This window comes from Parasteatoda tepidariorum, chromosome 1 (genome assembly GCF_043381705.1).
Source record: "Parasteatoda tepidariorum isolate YZ-2023 chromosome 1, CAS_Ptep_4.0, whole genome shotgun sequence".
Taxonomy (NCBI): Eukaryota; Metazoa; Arthropoda; class Arachnida; order Araneae; family Theridiidae; genus Parasteatoda; species Parasteatoda tepidariorum.
The window spans coordinates 54,781,315-54,801,589 of NC_092204.1; the positions used below are offsets into that span (position 1 = coordinate 54,781,315).

Here is a 20,275-nt window from a genome sequence, read left to right on the forward strand (position 1 = left end):
AGTTTTTAAAAAAATCTTTCTTTTTTTTCGAGAGTTTTCTAACCGTATTCAAGTGCTTCGTTGTATTTTCTTATTTTTATTGTTTCCACTCAGAATTCAAGAAGCAAAAAAAAATATATAAAGCAAAAGTTCCTTTTCAATAAAGTTAAATTTTAATGGTTACAATCTAACACATTTCATTTGCTATTGAAAAAGTGCGTATGTATTCAAATAATATCAGTAATTGCAACATGTAGTCGCTTAACATATAATTCAACTGCAACTTTCTGAGAAATATTTGAATGATTTTAATAATATGTTTCATTACATTTTTGAAGGTACCTAATTAGAAATATTACATCACAAAAATAAGTATTATAATACTTTATTGAGACAACATTCATTTCATGACAAATTTGAAATGTTTATACAAGACTAAAAACATAATTTAAAAAGCGAAGCATTGATTCACCATATGGAACATCGTTTTGCCTGGCTCATAGGACTACCTGATGGACATTTAAAAACAGCAGCAAAAAATTCAGAGTTTGCAAGAGCTCCGTTAACTCTGTAATAAAGAATAAAAATATTACAATAAAAGTAACTAAACAAAACAGCAACGAAATCAAACTCAATATGTTTAATACTAAAATTAGATACTATTATTTGAAATGAAATTAATGGTGATAGAGATCTTGTCAAAGAGAAGTACTAACAAATTGTATCCTTATAAATCTTGTACTACAGTGTTGGAAATATTTCAGGAAAAATGGTTGAATGACAATTTGTTTAATTGTTATTTTACTATATTCAAACAAAACAGTCAAATAACATAAACAAAATGGTATCCAAACTGTTAATTGCTTTCAACTGATACGGTTAAACAACCAGAATTTCCCAGCACCAACTAGAAGCGACTTAGTTCCTTGAAACTGAGTATATATTTAAAATATCGATATTTTTACCTGTGTGATGATTCAAAACATTGATCAATGATATAAAAATGCCGATAGCGAAAAAGAATTAATAACATGCATTCAAGGAGCAGTTAAACTATTCAAGCGTCATTACTTTTTAATCAGTTCTTAGTTCTGGCCCAAAACATCGGTATCTTAATCGATAAGATAATGCAAATCATCGATGTTATATCGCCGATATCAAAACACTAATATTGAGATAAAAATTCCCCAGCGTTGACACCACAATATTTCGTCTTGATAAAGCAAAACTAAACCGCAATATAACTACAATGACTATTACTTTATGAAAAGCATATCTCTTCAGTGTCCAGTTATATTTCCTTTTTTATGGTTTTAAAACCATGCTTGTGGTAAATGGTTAAAAAGCGCATAATTTCGTATTCTTGGTTTTTTTCACCATACTAGTTGCAAATGGTTTCAAAACTGCAAAAGTAAGAAATATTATTAACCGTAAACTTTACGGTTAGTTGGATAGATAGACTGCTGTCGGTTATTTTACCATAATTTTGGAATAAAAATTCTAACAGTTTAACTAAAGTATATAAAAAGTTTATGCTTTCTTCTATTCTGAATCTACCAAGAAAATAACTTTTTTTGTTTTAAAAATATTAATTTTCCTCAAAATGATAATAATAATAAGGAAATGTTTTTATTGACAAAGATTTGAGTTCAAAAACTTGCAGATCTATGTCTGCTATTTTTTTTCACAAAACATCCTGTTCGCTTACAAATTTTTTCAAAACTTGTATAGTATGAAATACCTGTTTTTTGTCTTGCTTTTTTTTCTCTATCATTTTAAATTCTTTCCCTCAATAAAAGTTTTTTGTAATTAGGATGAATGTCTGCCTGATTGCTTTGAAATAAAGCTTTTTTGAGAATTCTTCAAACTTAAGGAAGTAGACAAAATTCACAATTGGACAAGGAGAAAAAAATTCTGGTAAATTTACCAATGTTATATGGTAATGACATTTCTGGTATAAAAAACCCGTAATTCTGGTTAATAAAACCTATATCTACAGTATATAAGCCATTAATTTGTAAAATTTTCCCTTTATATTGTTGTGGTTTACCGGATATTCCGGTTTTCAAAATTATGACTTTTGGTTTTTGAATACCGAAATCAAGGCTTATAGTAATTATGCAAAATTCACCGAGTTTTTTGGTGTTCCCATAGAGCCAGAAACAAAGTAAATTTTTACACATTCTAGTAGTTTTGATCATACTTTTATTCTCGGTGTAAATACGAATTTTTAATATTAGTTTAAATAAAACTAATGCTACTTAGATTCAAATTTTATGCATGTACGCATTTTTTATGTATCTAATGTTACAGATCATTATGCACTGAAAACTAATTCTTACGTTTCATTGACATTTTGATGATATTTCTTTTATTGAATGTGTTAGTTTCTGAAAGTGTTATTAAGCCCATGTTTATGTTTTTCAGAACATTAGAGAATAAGTTTAGAAAAGTTTGAGTCTTGACTTTTATGCATCAAAGGAAATTTAAATTGATGAAAAGACATATATANAAAATAAGCTTTTATTTATTATTTATGTTTCTTCTAGAAGTTTCTAGAATGTTCTAGCATATCATTTCCTGTTCCTATCACTTCCTGTTATTATTCCTATAAAAGACTGAGTGTCTCAAGCCGAGGCCCCAGTTACTTTGTTCACGTTACTTTGTAGGTGTTGAATAAAGCTCTCGTACTTTATAGACTAAGTCCTATTTATTCTACGTGACAATATATATATATATATATATATAAATAAAATGTAATTTTAAAAATATTATGAAGCAAATGAAATTTACCTGTATTTCAAAGGCGTCTGAAGAAGTGTTGATGTAGAGTCTCCGATATATTCTTGGAAACCTTCCTTGTTTCTAACTTCACACTTCATCTATAAAAAACATGAATACATTAGATATTAACACATTACTCCGAAAAAAATTCCGGAAGAAAGTACCGGCACTCAAAGTTCCGGTACTATTACGGTAATGTTACTGAAAGAAATCTGACATACCGTAATTTTTACAGTAATAATTACCCTAAAATCACTGAATTATTCTATTTAAATAAATATTGCTGTAAAAATTACGGTACAATATTTTACGGGAAAAATGGACTTTGCGGTAGATTGGGTTTTGTGGATGATGCACTTAAAGTGCCGGTACTTTGAACCGTAATTTGATCCGGAATTGTTTTTCGTGTAACTAAAATGACGTAAGAAAAATTAAAAATTATTTTGATGAAAATTTCAATATATTTCCTTGAACCGGTGAGAATAATAACTCAAGGTCGAAAAGTTTGATTGAAATAATATTTAAAACAAATTATTTAATTTAATCAAATATTTAATTCAATTTTGATAATTTTCTAAATAACAACTTTGATTAAAAATTAGATTAAAAAAATTGAAAATTTCATCAGATGATTATACTTTAATGGTATTGAAATAAGAGTATCATTTGACTACAATAGCTTAAAATGTTCCTAACAGTATGGTGAGAAATGCCTGTATAAAAAAATGACTTATTAAAATGTACTTCAGTCGGTAAACAAGTAGGAACCCCTTCCCTCTCAATCCTATCAAAATCACGCGGTGAGCTTTCATCTACCCCATGGTGCCTATTTCTCGTCCCCGCGTTATTTCCGGGCCAGATCATTCAAAAGTAGTGCACTGAAAAGGTTTAAATATATCCATCTCTTCTGCCCCGATTTTTTTATTTCGTATTTTACACACTAGATGGCTGCACCAGACGATTATTAAAGTAACCGGAGAGAGTTAATTTTGAACTAAATATCATCACTATCCAAATATATGCGTTCATGATTTGTGTTTCGTACTCTTAATTCAGCTGCTTGTACTCTTTGTGAATACACATGGTTTCTGTCTTGTGAAAAAATATTTTTTAATATTTTGTACATTATGGAGTCAGAGTTACATGGACATAAGGAGTACATCTGAATATCTTAAAAAAATTCCGAAAATCAAAAATTAATACAAATAGTACATGAGCCTTTTTAATATAATTTTCTTGAATAAAAAAATAGGCACTTTTATGACCCTTTTCTTGAAAGTAATAAGATTGTTCAGTGGTTAAATTGAGCATTCAGGTACACAATTTCTGAAATAAGAGTTACGACTTTATATGTCACTAAAAACATAAACATTTTTTAAAAAAATGTATAAACATGTGACAACAAATGTATAAACAAAGAATAAATAGATAAAATATTCTGACAATAAAAAAAATACATTAACTTTCTGTTAAAGCCAAGGTGTTGAAGTTATGTAATGTTAATAAATTTAAAATGCTGGCATTCTATAGAATTATAAATTCATTAATTAATTTAATTTTATAATGTAATATTATTTCACACTTATAATTGCTTACCTGTGCAAAACTAATGAAAAAGAGTTGTTGATTCGTAAATTCCATTCCTGGCAATTTTGGTTCTTTTCCATATTGCTTAACATACCTTTGATAGGACTAAAATGCAATTAACTGTGTAAAAGTTAGTTTAAAAAATGAAATATTTCTAAAATTAATAAAAAAACATAAAATTATTAAAAAGCAAAAGAAGTTTGATGCGAAATCTAAATAGACAAATGAGCCTCACCATAAATGAAAATAAATGTTAATGTTACAAAATAAAGTTTAAAAAATTTAAAAAATATTTAGTGGATAATATGATAAAGATAATAGATTTTTGATATAGATAAAGATTTTTGTCATGACTAAAATCTAACTCACATCACTTCCGAAAGAAGAGGCAGAAGGTATACATACATCCTAAATTCCTCGTCTTAGTTTCATATAAAAAATCCTCTTGAGGAATTTTTAAAATATTTATTTTTTAAACTTCAGTTTTAACAATAAATATTTTTTACGCTAGCTTAAAGTATTTGTTTCATTTTCTACTTAATTAATTTTATGTCGTAATAGTTTGTCGATGCCAAAAAGCGGTCAAAATTATGATTGGCAAAAAATTTCATTTGCTACATTTTGGAAATGATTTTAGGTCATCATTAAAATTTAAGTACTCTAGCTAGTCAGAAATTGCCTGGACGTGATCAACAATTACTACTGAGATGTATATTTTGCTTGTAGAGGTCAAGAAAAGATAAAAACGTATATTGCCTGCAGACATGGATCTCCAGTTCAGATTTGATCACTCTTGCTAGTCAGAAGGCACTAAAAATTTTGATTGGCGATAGATTCTACTTAGCAGTAAAATGGCCATAAATTATTCTTGCAGTGATCAGGAAAGTATTCAAGATTGCGTTGCCATCTGGCAAAGAGCACAAGAATATCCTCATTGATAGATGAATCATGGGTTAGATTTCCCTTGCCGTTAGGCTAACAGTGGGAGGTTTCTGTGGTTTTCCTTTCCATTGAGCGCAAATGCGGGTTAGTTCCCTCAAAAAGTCCTCCTCGAAGGCAAATTTCTCCTAATACTTGATCCAGGAGTTCATTTGTCTTCTGTATTGGGTTCAAAATTACAAGGCTACGGAGTTGGATTTACATTGATAAATGCATTAGGTCTCCTCTATAGTGACTTGAAGACTTTCTTACATTGATTCCATATGATTTGTGCACACTTTCTTGATTTTATAATATTGAATCGTGACTATTACAGCATTATTAAACAATTACATTTTGTTTTGAACAGTTCACCTTATCAAAACGTCTCTTCATATTGTCCCTCAATTGGTTTCTTGCCTAGTGAGTTTCCTTGCTTATCAAACATCATTTTGGTTTGTCATTACACATGTCTGAATGTTATTACATATGTCTGAATGTCATATGTTTTGAATTACAAGATGATGCTAATTCATGTAAAATCTGAATCATATATGGAACAAGCGTATGCATTAATAAATACTTTGTTGAATTCATCATGTCTTCAACAGAAATAAAGCTTCCAATGCCACTAAGAAATAAATCTTAAAATATTTGTCTCAGACATTGTTTTATAGTTTAAATATGTTTAGGTCTAAAAACATATAATTAAACTAACTTGTCCAATTGGTTTGCACACTTTATTAATTATCAAAACTGTTTTAAATAAATATAAGATAAATTATTTACCATGAATGCTTTTTTTAAACCAGTAATGTCTGCTATATTTTCATGAAGTGTTCGTTGGCCATCTACCTGGAAAATATAGCTAATTTAATATAATTAATTTAATATAGTTAATTTAATATAGTTAAATTAATATAGTTAATTTAATATAGTTAATTTAATATAGTTAATTTAATATATTTTGCGTAATTATTAGTTTTTATTATCCTATGTGTTGGTTGCAATAATTCTAAATTGCCCAGTCATCGGAGTTTTGGAAAAATTGTTTTCTGATCCACATAGGGGAGAGTGGGATCAATTGTAACAGGGTAATATTGTAACAGAGCAAAAATTTCGAGTGTCGTGTTCTAGATTTGGTTCCTAGGTAGCGCACAAGGTGTATTTAATAAATCTACAGGTACACCCCTGCTGGCAACCATTTTTATGTACTTTTGAAAGTGTTACATCACAAAAGATATTTTCACGCTACGTAAGTACTTTTTTTGGTATTAGAATACTATATTGTAACAAAGTAATTTCGTTTAAACAAATGAAAATTATTAACCCAATATGTAAGTGGACACCTTAATTAACATTTCAAAAAAAAAAAGATTTGTTTTGTTAATTAACTAGCATTGTTTTTAACAAATGAAGCTGAAATGACGTCTTGGGGACGATTGTAGCGATAAGTAAAGGGACAATTGTAACAGCTGAAAATAAAATTCATAATTTCAATTGCAATTGTTTAACCCCTTAGGTCCCATTTCTTATGTTTACAAACCATTACTTAACTCTTTAAGAACCACCAATAGTTTCCTATATCATTTATATTATGTTGCATGTGCATTATTTTATTTGTCACCTTTCACAGCATAAATTAAAATTTTTAACCCCTTAAAGTTAAAAGTTTAACCCTTTAGGTTTCTGCTCATTATTATTTTTACTCCTAAAATATCACTACTATTTTGATCAATAAAAAAATATATCACAACTATGATAATATGAATAATTAACTATGTTTTAGTTGAATTTATGAACTGTTACAATTGACCCCGTAAGTGGGGACAATTGTAACAACTGCACGACTGTCAAAAATTGTTAATAACTAATACAATAACATTTAAAATAAGGTATTTACTTTTTTTCTAGTAGAGGATAGTCTACTTTACTTGTCTGCCAATTAATACTAATAATATATTGGATTTTTTGTTAGTTAAAAATAGTTAAGTAAATAATGCTACAATTGACCCCACTCTCCCCTACTTAAGCCATTTTTATTTATATTTACATTTAAATTAACCCTTTTTTTAGAGCTGCAATTTTTTAAACAGAATCAAATAAAACCTTGCATTCAACGTAGTCTTTCGATAAATAAAATTTACTAAAGACAGAAAACTATTTTATCAATTCAGTATTAAGTTCATAATTCTGTAAATACTATATATATATAAAATGCTCTAAATACAAAGTAGTCTAAATTAAAGATACTGTAAGTATTATTTTATCAGTAAAAAGTTATTTTTCTATATTATTTGAAGGTGTAGTAGCACTTACATTTTTTTCTGTCGCAGCATCAATAACATATCTATTGTACTGCTCAACAAAACATTTGGCCTTCATCCAAAATTTGTTTTTCATCTCTTCACTCCACCAATCACTTTCTTTTCCATTTTTGTCATACTGGAGACCTAATGTAAAAAGATTAACAAATGATACGAAATAAATCCACCAAAGGGGCAAAAAAGAAAACAATACATCGCTAACCATCTGAAACATTTACTAAAAACTATTACATATAATATTAATCTCACTATTTGTTTTAACAATCAGCAATTTTTTTAAAAATATTATATGACATTGTTTTTATTCTACAATACAAAAAATGATTTTTTTTTTTTAATTTTCAATATACAGGTTGTCCCAAAACGACCGCATAAACTCTGCACAGCTAGATTTCTCGTTGGGAGTACATAAAAACTGCCCAAAGAAGCGTTCCTGTGCGATCCATAGTTTACGAGAAAAATAACGGAAAACAAAGTATGACGTCACTGTCGGAGCAAGAAAAAACACCTTATTGAATAGTGTACTATGCACAATTTAAAGCAGATGTTCAAAGTGTCCACCGTGCATGTCGAGACAGGCTTGAGCATGCCGTGGAATGTCCAATAAAGTGTTTTTTTTCTTGCACCGGCAGTGACGTCATACTTTGTTTTTCGTATTTTACTCGTAAACTATGGATCGTACAGGTAAGCTTCTTTGAGCAGTTTTTATGTACTCCCAACGTGGAATCTAGCTGTGCAGAGTTTATGCTGTCGTTTTGGGACACCCTGTAATACTTTGTTCGTGAATTTTATGTTGTTTTCTCGACCATATGCCTTGTTATAACAGTCTATATTTTTGAATGAGACTAAGAAATAGTGCATTGTCACATAATTTTATGATTAACGTACATTCAAAGTAAATGATTTGCGAAATAAACCTATGCAAAACTTTGGCACAGATAATCAAATATTTTCCTTAAAAAAAAAAGCAAAAGCGTCTTTTGTTTTAAAATCGGTTAAAGATGCTTCCAATAATGGAGGAAATTTTAATTTTTAACTTATTACACTAATTGAATATTAACAGAAACTATAAAGAAAGCCCTTACGTTAAACTAATATATTTTGAACTGTTATGATTTTACTTTCTTTCTTTTGTAATACCTTCTCTTGGAAAGAAGCTATTTGCTGTTACCATCTCAGGAATGTATGAAATCTGCCCCCACGAGTTGTTTTAGATAATTAGTAGCTTACTTTTCGCCCGATTAATTTCCTCCTTCCTACTACCGAATAAGGAATAAAAAATAATTAAGTATTGCTGAACTCGCAATAATAAACTTTTCTTATGAGAGCTATAAGCTAGAAAATTTTACTGATGCTATCTTTAACATTTTTGACAAAGCTAAATCATCCATAATTTATTTTAAAGCAATGGCTTCCGCTAAGCCAATGAAAAACTTCCAATGACTTGAAAACAATGGAAATTTTCAGTATTGAATTGAATAAACTATGATAAAAGTGAGGTTATTCTTGGTTGAACTCAAATAAAATGAAAAATTATATCCAATTCTTACCAATATTGTCAAACGCATGAGCCATTTCATGAGCAATTTCATTACCAAGTCTACCATAATTCAAGTATCTGTGAAAAGGATTAATCTACATCAACTTATATAAAAATAAAATAATATACTTATTAATTTCCACTCGAGTATTAAAAGCATGCAAATACTCATAAAGTAAAATTAATTTGATTCTTTATACACATATTAAAATAAAATTTAAAAAAATAGATTATTACTTACTCTGGGTTTTCTATATCTAGAATTGGCGGTCTTATGATTCCCATTGGGACAACTTTCGAACAAAGAAATAAAACAAATTAGTAATAAGAATTACATCGTTGTTTTATTTAAAACAAAATCAAAGTATAATGTCCTTTAATTAAGTTTACTTGCTTACCTAATGCATTTTTAGTAGCAAAGTAATGAGCATTTCCTTGAAGTGGACCTTTGTACACACTGATAAATCAAAAAATTAAAATTAAATCATTATGATATGGAAGAATTTATTGTTTACATAAATAATTTTACTAAGTTCTCCACTTCCCCCACACTCTTAAAAATTCCGGATGAAATTACGGTATAAAATATCCGCACTTCAGATGCATTATTCATATAATCCATTTTATCGTGAAATCAATTTTTACCTTAAAACATTACACCATAAAGTTTACAAAAATATTTATTTAATTAGAATGATTCAGTGATTTTACGGTAGTTATTACTGAAAAAATTACTGTATATCTGTTTTTTTCTTCCGTAACATTTTCCAGTAAGAATGGATTTTATGGTATAAAGTACTTTTACCGTAATTTTGTCAAGAAATTTTTACGGTGTATATTTCATGAACTGACAGCATTTTCTGCCACGAGCAAGCTATTTTAACTCATGCGATTAGAAGGTTTGTGCTATTCCGGTTTTGACTTATTCCGGTTTTTAAATTATTTCAATATTTTTAATATAAGTTTTTCTTATCTAAGCTTTTTTTTATTTACACTGAGAAAAAAAACTTGGTAAAATTACTATACTGTATAGTGATGACATTTCTGGTAAAAAAATTTATTCTGGTTATTGAAACTAAAGCATGTGGTATGTAAGCCCCATAAGCCATACATTTGGTATTTTTTCCATTCGCATGGTGATGATTTATCGGACATTCCGGTTTTCAAAATTATTATTTTCATGACCCCACAATTAGGAAAAAAATTTAAAAAAACTGAAAATAAATTTAACCGAATAAATAGTTTTTAGACCAAGCTCTAAGATATCATGATAAAATTTACGAATTTCGCAGCAATTTCCTATTTTTATCACAATTTATAAAACCACATTTTATTGTTAAATTTATCAAAATCATTACCAAAGAGCTACTATAATAATTACCGAGCTTGTTTGTGTATCTATAGAGACAAATATATGGTAAGTTTTACTATATTCTGGTAGTTTTAACCATACTTTTTTCTCAGGGTATGTAGAAGCTCTTCTGAAATATCCTACGCTGGTGATTAAGGTCTAAACCACTAATCATGAGCTAAACTACGAAACCACAGGGGCATTCTGAGATTTCCTGACTGTATTACTGCTTATTTAAGGTTTTAGCGGCAATGATAAAAATTATAATATCTAAACTTATATTTATTTTCAATAAATATTCAATACGATCTGTGAATTTTTAAAAATATTAAAAGTACTTGTGCAAATTTTTTACAAAATTCAAATTACTTTTTTCCGTCCTTAAATATTTTTAATGACTTTTTAACAAGAAAATTGATGAGGATTCAAAAATATAATGTTTAAGAAATCTAATAAAGTTTAAAAACGATAAAATGGTATTTATGCTTACTTCATAAAAATTAAAATACTTACATAATAATTAAGCAGCTTATATTACTTAAAAAATCCAAAATTACAAAAACATTTTATGTTAAATAACACTTAAAAATATCATACATTGGTTCTTCTATAAATTCTTATAAATCTATCGGGTGACGCTTTTCGAATTTAAATACTTTATACTTAATGTAAGAATAACAACGTCTGAAAAACCTATTAAATGTCATTTTATGATCTATTTAAAACTGTTTTAAAATCTATTAAAAAATAATGTCCTGAATAACATTAAAAAGTAGTAAAGCATTGCATACCTATCCACCGTAGGTGGGTTATCTTCAACTGGTCTGTTTAATTTTTGCAGTTCGTTGTATACTAAAAATCGGCTCATTTTCAACATATTTTTTAACAGACTGTCCGTTGATAGTTCCAACTGAAATATACACAAGAAATCAGATATTTAAATGCTTCGACGTAGATGGAACACCGGTGTCGCTTTTCTTTTTTGACGTTCGAATTAGAAGTAAAAATATGTTTTGGTATTTAATAAAAAAATAGTCCAATAGTTACTAATAGATTATCGGAATTATATTTAACTAAAATATAAAACCCAAAGATTTGGTTTGAAATTTTTGTTTCATTCATATTCAGAAATTTATCAATAATTTATTTTATAAATTAAAGAAATTTCAACGGTGAATAACTGCTTCTTTTAGCTATAAATAACTGCAATTAATTGAAAATTTTAAAAATTATTGTTTGGAAGATTTTGCCTTCAAACCAGAAAAAGACACCAGTGTTTCATACTTTATTTCGCACCCATAAATTGCTGAAATGCGAAATATGGTATTTTTGACTTCTTTGAATAAATATGAAAAATATGTTTAATAAAAATTCTGAGTCTAAGGGTTAAAATGCTGTAAAAATAGTATTCTCAGAAAAATATTAATAAAAGCATATTATACTGTTTTTTAGTATCTATCACTTGAACGTGTTGGGAAGTCAGTAAATTTGAATGTAAAAATTGAAAAATATTTTTTAATATTACTTTTTTGATTTTTGCCTAAGATAAGTAGCTTGGTCTATTCTTGTGATGAATGTCTAAAACGTTTATATAATTTTAAACAGATGTTCAAACTGGGTGAAATTTAAAATCTTTTGGAAAAATTATGCTAGTGTCTTCACTAATCTCCATTGAACGAACAATATTTACTTACTTTTGCATAGAAAGTCTCGACAAAATCCGAATTGAGCATGTGACGAGGATATCCAACTTCAGTTTTCATCGCCAAAATCTAAATAGACAACAACCTAACAATATGAAGTAAGTTTCAACAAAATGTATGTAAAAATATGAAATATATTTAATACGCACTTTTTCAATAGTGACGTTTCGGGATTCCTCGTCTAGCCAAGCAGTGTTGCTAACTATGTCGATGAAAGTTTCCTTAAGAGATGCAACGATTTGTTTTGCCTTAAAGTAACAAAAATCGCATTAAAGTATGGTAGGATGACTACCATGCAAATGGCTACACGTTTTAAACAAAAAAAAAATGCGTTTTAAACAACAAAAAATATGCATTTCAAAGTGTATTTTGTTTTTAAAGTTTATTGAATCGAGATGACAATGCATCAAATCATATTAGTGTCATTGATTAAAATTTATTAATTGTCTTTAAATTGTAATAGATCATAGACCAGATCATCTAATTTTTATCCTAAAAAAGTATTTTGGACGGTTTGTTCAACCAGTTAAGTTTCTCGTCCCTACATTCGGAGCTTTTTTTATGTAATTATATTTTTAGTCTATTTTTGTCTAAATGTAAGGGTTTAAAAATGTTACATATAAAAGGGGGGATGGATATATATTGCGAAAAACATCTAGGGGAGTCAGGGCACTAAAAAACTAACTCAGTGGCGCGACAGCCAATTAAGAGGGCCAAGGCCGACTGTGCCCATCTCAGTTTTCTTGACCTTGGGCTCTGGGGTGCAGGAGCATATGTTCCGGTCAGGTGGTCAGCCGAACGCGGAACCCCCAGTGGAGTCAGGGCACATCATCAGGAATAAAATTGCATAGAAACCCGTGTCCGAAAAAGTGGTCATTTGCAGCTAGGTGCGATTCCCTATTATGAATTATTTCTTTGTGCACTTTTGCTTTGATAGAGAAGCATCCCTTCCTCTAGCACCTGTGACAACATTTCCAGGCATGGGTTTATATGAAGTTTTAATCCTGTTGATGTTCCTTAACTCCCTTTGATACGTAATGTACAAGTTTAAGAAAGTTATGACTCCCTGTTATACATAACTTTTTTAAACTTGTACATTTTGACAAAAAATTAGACTAAAAATGCCATTTTTAGAAAAACCTGTAGCTTTAGAGGCAAAACTAATTTCAGATTTGAAATTCCCATATCCGAGTTGGGCAATATCAAGTATTTGCATAAATGAAACAAAAAATTTGTTCCTTAGTGTAATTCACTCATTACCTAGGAATTTTATAGAATAATAAAATACGCTCATGCATTTTATTCAATGACTTGGCAAAGCATATAATAGTTCTCAAAGTCTGGCATTATTTAGAATACGGTACATTGATGATAGCATATATGTATAGCATATATTCATACATTGCATATCTTCAAACATTGAATATATTCATACCATGATGAAAGCATATATGTTAAGACTTAAAAAAATGCTAAGACTTAAAAAAATAATAGAAAAATGTGATGAAATATTTACCTTCTTTTCTACATCTACAGGATATCCTTGTTTTGCATAGTACGCTGAAATCGCCTTTCCAAACCATGATCCAACAAGACTCACACAGCCTTTCCATCGTGAGGTGTATGTTTTCAGTTTTGAGTGCTTCAACTCAGGCGTCAGCAGAGTGTAATCTTGAAATATTTGACGAAATGGCATGCTCATGAAAGACATGTAACTTAAAACAAACTTCCACGACATGTAGTTAGCTAAAGTTCTTTTATGTGACGAAAGATATACAAGTTAGTTATAAGACTTGACATGTTTTCATTTTCATTAACAGCATTCAAATTTAAATTGAAATTTTAATTGGCTCACTATAGCTAACCCCATCAATTAATATCTCATTTAAAAAAGTAATGTTTTGAGTGTTGCAGGACATACACACTATTATTATTTGATAAGTAAGACTCTCAGAATAAAAACGGCAAATCTCAACTGACCTCGAATTTTGAAATAAATGTATGACCGTATACTCCACCCATCTACATTTCATTTGCTGAAGTATTAAAGCCCACTCTGTAAAAACTCTTACATCAAACTAAGGTAAAGGGCCAGCACTCAGTATGCCGATACTTTTTACCGTAAAATCCATTTTTATTGAAACATGTTACGGAACAAAAAATTTTATAAACAGAAATTTTTACAGTAAAATAATTGAATCATTCTATTCAAATAAATATTACTATAAAATTATGGTATAATATTTTATGGTAAAAAGGGATTCTATGGATACTTTATACCAATTTTAAGTTAAAGTTCCCGTACTTTATACCGTAATTTGATCTGGAATTTTTACAGCCCATATTTCACATTTAAATTCTGTTTGAATTGAAAAATGAATTTATTTCAGAAACAAGTAATTATTTTTTTCTCAAAAAAGTATTGGGTTGGGATCTATCATTTTTATTCTAAGCGTCTAAATTGTATTTATCGCCGGATTAGAAGAAATTGGAAAGGAGCACTTTTCAAGGCCATTCATGAAAACGTATTAATGATAAGTTAAACAAAGATAGATACAGCCTGAAATTCTTATCACTAATATACTCTGATTTTTATACGATTTTAATATAAATTTTGGATTTCTATGCATCAATAATTTCATTTAGTAGACTTCCACGAAATTTGAATTTAAGTGCAAAAACTATTATTAAATTTACATGATTTCTTTCAATTGTTTCTTAAATTGTTATATCTACAAAACTGTTAAACCTACTTCAAAGATTATCATAGCATTTCAAACGTAAACCTGATGCACTAGAAAAGAGTCGCATGCTGCATTAATTTTTGACATTACATGAGCCCCAAGTCACTTTAGTAAGTAAAACAAGATTTTTTTTTCTTAATTTTTTTAAAAAAATAAAAATATTTTACGAAATTTTGTTTAAAATTTAAAAAAATTTTCAATCACTTGTTCTGGCAATTTTTTTTAAAAAATAGCTAATTTGTTTTGATTTTTTCCAATTTCAGAAAAATATTTAAAATACAATATTAAAAAACAGATGGATTTTCACAATAATTTAAATTCATACTTTACTACTATAGTTTTTGGAATTGCAATGAAAGAAGAATGTACTTTGTATAAGGACCTTGGAGGAGTATTCGATAGCAAAGTTCCAAGATGTCTGAAATATTCCTTGCAATGAACCATCACAAAGAGATTGGAAGTGTCGATTGGAAGTCCCAAATTTCTAAACACGTACGTCATCAATCGGCTCCATTTAATCTGAAATGACATTCAAGATTGATTTCAATTTTTGTAATCGAACATTAGAGCAACTAAAGATTAGGGACAATTTAAGTTTATAACATTAAAGCAGCAATATGCAGCTTAAAGCCAAACAAGATTCGATTCAAATATCTGATGCATTCTACCTCCCAAAATGGTGTCATCATATTTTAATAAATATTTGTCAAAAATTATATTATGTCAAAGAATACAATAAAAATAACTTTTAGTTAAAGTCATATTTTACTTGCACAGATAATAGCTGTTTCATGAAAGTTTTGTATATTATTCTATTTTATCCGCAATCGGTTTTTCTTAAAATTATTTGTGGATGATAAAATACTACAGTTCACAAATCTGTACTTTTTATGACAACATTTTTTTCCATTAAAATCCTAATTTTCTTACAAAACTAGCTTCCATATTAAGAAATTACACTTTTTGAGGTACTTAAAATGAAGTATAATTATAAACTAAAAATTATATTTATTGAAAAATGGAAAGCAAAAATCTCAAGTTACTTTCATACATTAGACATCCTGAGAATTTAACTTGTATTTCAAGATAAACAAAGCAAAAAAGTCCAAATTTGCATCAATTGATTAATATTAAAACAACACCTTTAATGGATTTAACTTTTAAAAATTGTCTAATGTCGGACTAATAACATAAACAACTGACCTGTGGAATGTAGTATTCTAAGTCATCAACTGTAATATTGTAAAGTTTAGAATCATCGATAGATCCGTTTAACTCTTTTGAGCTTTGAGCAAGACATTGTTGGGAAATCTGAAATTAAAGTAAGTTTTTAAATGCAATATAATAAATGCAATATAATAAATGCAATATAATAAATGCAATATAATAAAATAAGTAAATAATGCTATTAATAAATCAAAACAAAAATATTTCTCTTAAATAAAGTTAAATAGTTGACAAAGTTCATGTAAGAAAATTACGGAAAAAAAGAAAACAATTTTTTTCGTTATTTCTTTTAAAGAGAAAGAGGAAAAATTAAATTAGTGATTAAATTTTTCTTTTTTTTTTCATTTTTACATAAATTGCGAAAAATACTTAATGTTTATCCAACTTATGACTAATTAACCTCAATACAAAATTGATGCAAATTTTAAACCTAATCTGAATTTAATTTTCAAAACAAAGTCTCTAATAGTGGAAATTTATTAAACATTTTCTTTTGTCAGGTACTTGTATCTGAACTAAGATCCAAGCACCCTTGTGATGATTGTTTAAGTTTTAGAACTATTTGTTTGGCAATCACACATTACTTTAAGAAAAGATAATATAAATTTAGCGTTAGAATTCAAATCTGAACATTGAGAAGAAAATTTATATTAATGACAGACATGTCCACTTTGTATGCTAAAGGAATTTAACATTAAAATATATCTTATAGTTAGTTTTTCCGGAGATAAATATTTTAATGTGAAACTTTAAAAAAAGTTAAGTCAACAAGTTAGGAGGCGGACTTAGATAGGGCCTTCCTTAAGATTGCCAACCACTGACCTCGAGTAGCTCTTACCTGGACACTGGAAGGAAGATAAACCCGAAATTACATGGCAAAGAATGGCTAAAGAAGAGTGATGTGCATTTGGATGGTCAAACCTGAATTTGTCAAAGAAGGCAGCTTTGGACCATAGAGGTCGATGAACAAGATTCAATGCCTTATGTGCCAATAAGACATAAAAAGAGCTATGCATTTTAAAAAAGTTTTAAACTTTCAGAAAAATTGGTTTAGGGTCAAATTATCGTACAACTCTGCTGAATGTGCAATAAGTTGTTAAATATTTGAGCAAAACTGTGTTTCTGTTCAAGTTGTTTCTTAGTATCATATAATCAAGATTCGGAAGAACGTTTTGCGCAACCATATGGGTCAAAATAGTTGCACTAAAGTTCAATATGGTTTTGCTAAGTTCAACAACAAGCTCCAAAATTTTCAATTGTGTAGGGCAGCTGATTTTTCCGATTTTGTACGGATACGGAACCCTAAATGATCAAGTCTCTTTTGTCGGAATCCCAATTGTGAAAAAATAAAATTTATTAGCAGCCGTGAATATATTCAAAGAAGGACTACTGATTCTTTTGATAATATTTATAGTGAAGAATGAAATTTTTTCAGTAATAGTTCAAACAAAAACAATTATCAGTTGAATTCGAAGGGTTTGGGTTTGAGCAGTATTTACTCTTGTTCTGAGATTGTTTTTGGTGCAATAATTCCCGGGAAATGAATAAAATGAGCTGAACTATAGTTTTCTAAAAATAACTCTTATAAACATTGAGAATAGTTATCTGAGAAACATAATTAGCTATTTTTGATTTTGATCAATTAATATTGAAGCGACGTGAAATACTGATGCAATTTTTTTCATAAATTTTGTCATTTCATTTTTTACTGGCATTTTCCTTAAATAATTTCACAAAAATAATCCACTTATCTAAGGAATTATAATTTATTGTTCTGATTTAAATCTAATTACAAGTTCCAAAAATCATTACTGATTTAAAAAAATTAAGGGATCCCCAGGGTACCACGGAACACCGTTTGGGAACCACTGGTTTAGGGAGGCATAAAGAAAGCTTTCCGTACATTTGTGATCATGGAGAACTGAAGCTCAAACCCGATGATGTCGAAAGAATCAGCTTGCACGCGTACTTCTGCCACACCTAGAAGTCTCAAAGTCTCGATGAGTAATTTGTGATACGCTTCAAATATCCTCTCTCTATCGGCACCAGCAACTTCTTTTGCACCCAGAGGAGAAGAAGCTGGGTAGACCTAAAAAGATAGAAAACTTACTTGGTGCTAATTAATATCAAATATATTGCAATGTTTGGAACAACCTAGTGCATTATGTAACCTATTATAACAATTACTCTAAGTATATCAAGTATTCGTAGTATACCAAATATAGCAACAAAAAAACAGCTTATAACTTTTCTAATTATGCTGTTGCTTTTTTTATGAAAAATATAAAAATTGTGTAAAATTTTCCTTAAAAATAAAATATTTTTGTATATTTTGACTGAAGGTCATTTAGAGCACAGATGAAGGTTTTATCCCCAATTTGAAATCTCTTTGCAAATAAATATCAGATAATTGAATAAATAAATAGATTTCAGTACTCAAAACCTAATGCAAGTTTCTAAGCTAAAAACCTAAGCCTGATGCAGTTGTAAACCTCAATGCAGACATATTTTATAAAATTCATCATTCTGGATCTTTATCATCACTTTAAATATGATTTGTATTGAAATTTTATATTGAATTCATGTGCGATTAAAAATGTACTAATATGAGATAAAAGGTGTGTACATAAATGATCTTTAGAAAAATATCTAAGGATTTGCTCAATATGTGCTGTATTAAATTAAAATGTTTTTACTAATTTTTGTAAATTTCCTAAGAATCAAAACTGTTGTTTAAATTAAACTGAACTTACGTCAAAACAAAGCTTGAAAAGTTCCATAAAGTACTTGAGATAATGATTATAGAAATATTGGGGCAAAAGTAAAAGATTCCAAAATATTAAAAAGTTAGTAAGGAACAATAATTTTAAATAAATAACTCATTGATCGAAGTATTTTAGATAATTTTTATTTAACAAAGTTAAATGAAAAAACTTGTCTAAACATGCTGCATAAGATTATTTCTGTTCTTCCAATGTTGGTTGGTATGAACAATGCAGAAAAGGCATACTTTTTTTGAAAAAAAAAGAAATATGTGCAATTTAATGCAATATATCTTTAATGAGAAACTTCTAAACAAATTATATAAGCAATATTCCATGAATACCTTAAACAACCATAGTACTACAAGCATCTTGAAATTATTTGCACAATGCAGTATTTATTATATGATAAATGTCTGTATTTATTACCTTTTACCTTTTCAGATGAACAATTTTAAATCCTGTGCATGAAAATAGTAATTAGTTATTACATTAATGGTTCAACTTAAAAAGTGATAAATATATAAGATAAGAAGTGATTTAAAATAGAAAGTTGTTTCGGCTACAACTACAGAAATTATTAAATTAGATGAAAGCGTCTTACATTCAAAATGTACTCTGGAGAAAAGAGGGGAGCGTCTGCATACATATGGAAGAAGACAGGAGAATGATGGACAAATAGCATAGCTAGTCTCCATTCCAAATTCATGTCACTTGATATCCAGTCCGCATCCAGCACTGGCCAATGACCAACACCTCTTTCGGACAAGAAAAACCTAAGAACCTGGACTGAATCGTCTTCCAAAGTATCTGGAGAAAAGAAAAACATTTTCTTTCAAATACTTGAATCAAAACAGCTTCCGAAATTTGCCTGAAGCGGTATTTTAGAAACATTTTGATAAAAGTAAATGAAAATTATTTAAACTGTTTTTATGACAAAATAAAAATTGGGACCTTTGAAATCAATTTTGATTTTTTTTAGCATTATGGTTAGTGTTAAATATTCGTCTGAAATTAGAGATTCAAAAACAAAAACACCAGATAAAAACTCTGGCCAACGCGTGGTAATATTTTGTTATTATATTTAACAACATGTATGATGGTTCACTTTTCTTATTTTTTTTTCAATACTATAAGAATTAAATTTTCTTATTCATTTCTTTACAATGCAAGAAAATTTCATTTTCTTGCATTGTAAAGAATCTTAGATGTTTTTAATCGAAAGAGTGATTGAAAACTTTTAAGTATTACTTACCGCTGTTCATGCAAGTTTCATATAGCATTTTGGCTTTAATGAGTGATCCTCCTCTGCGATACAATGTGGGAGACTCTAATACTTCTGAAAAAAGCAAA

At 28.6% G+C, this 20,275-nt stretch overlaps 1 protein-coding gene across 1 annotated transcript in view; it reads right to left on the reverse strand.

The window, feature by feature from the left end:
- Window positions 1-337: 337 nt before the first annotated feature.
- LOC107444875 (membrane metallo-endopeptidase-like 1) overlaps window positions 338-20,275 on the reverse strand; it is a 27,011-nt gene continuing 7,073 nt past the window's right edge. Inside the window, exons 5-21 of the mRNA XM_043045410.2 lie at window positions 20,178-20,261; window positions 19,527-19,732; window positions 18,064-18,249; window positions 16,137-16,244; window positions 15,316-15,452; window positions 13,706-13,943; window positions 12,339-12,437; window positions 12,181-12,258; window positions 11,278-11,396; window positions 9,534-9,592; window positions 9,377-9,428; window positions 9,146-9,213; window positions 7,588-7,721; window positions 6,058-6,123; window positions 4,360-4,455; window positions 2,773-2,861; window positions 338-547 (exon numbers count right to left, since the gene is read on the reverse strand). Of these exons, the coding sequence (XP_042901344.2) occupies window positions 448-547; window positions 2,773-2,861; window positions 4,360-4,455; window positions 6,058-6,123; window positions 7,588-7,721; window positions 9,146-9,213; window positions 9,377-9,428; window positions 9,534-9,592; window positions 11,278-11,396; window positions 12,181-12,258; window positions 12,339-12,437; window positions 13,706-13,943; window positions 15,316-15,452; window positions 16,137-16,244; window positions 18,064-18,249; window positions 19,527-19,732; window positions 20,178-20,261 (1,919 nt within the window). The 3' untranslated portion in view covers window positions 338-447. The remainder of the gene's footprint in view (window positions 548-2,772; window positions 2,862-4,359; window positions 4,456-6,057; window positions 6,124-7,587; window positions 7,722-9,145; window positions 9,214-9,376; window positions 9,429-9,533; window positions 9,593-11,277; window positions 11,397-12,180; window positions 12,259-12,338; window positions 12,438-13,705; window positions 13,944-15,315; window positions 15,453-16,136; window positions 16,245-18,063; window positions 18,250-19,526; window positions 19,733-20,177; window positions 20,262-20,275) is intronic.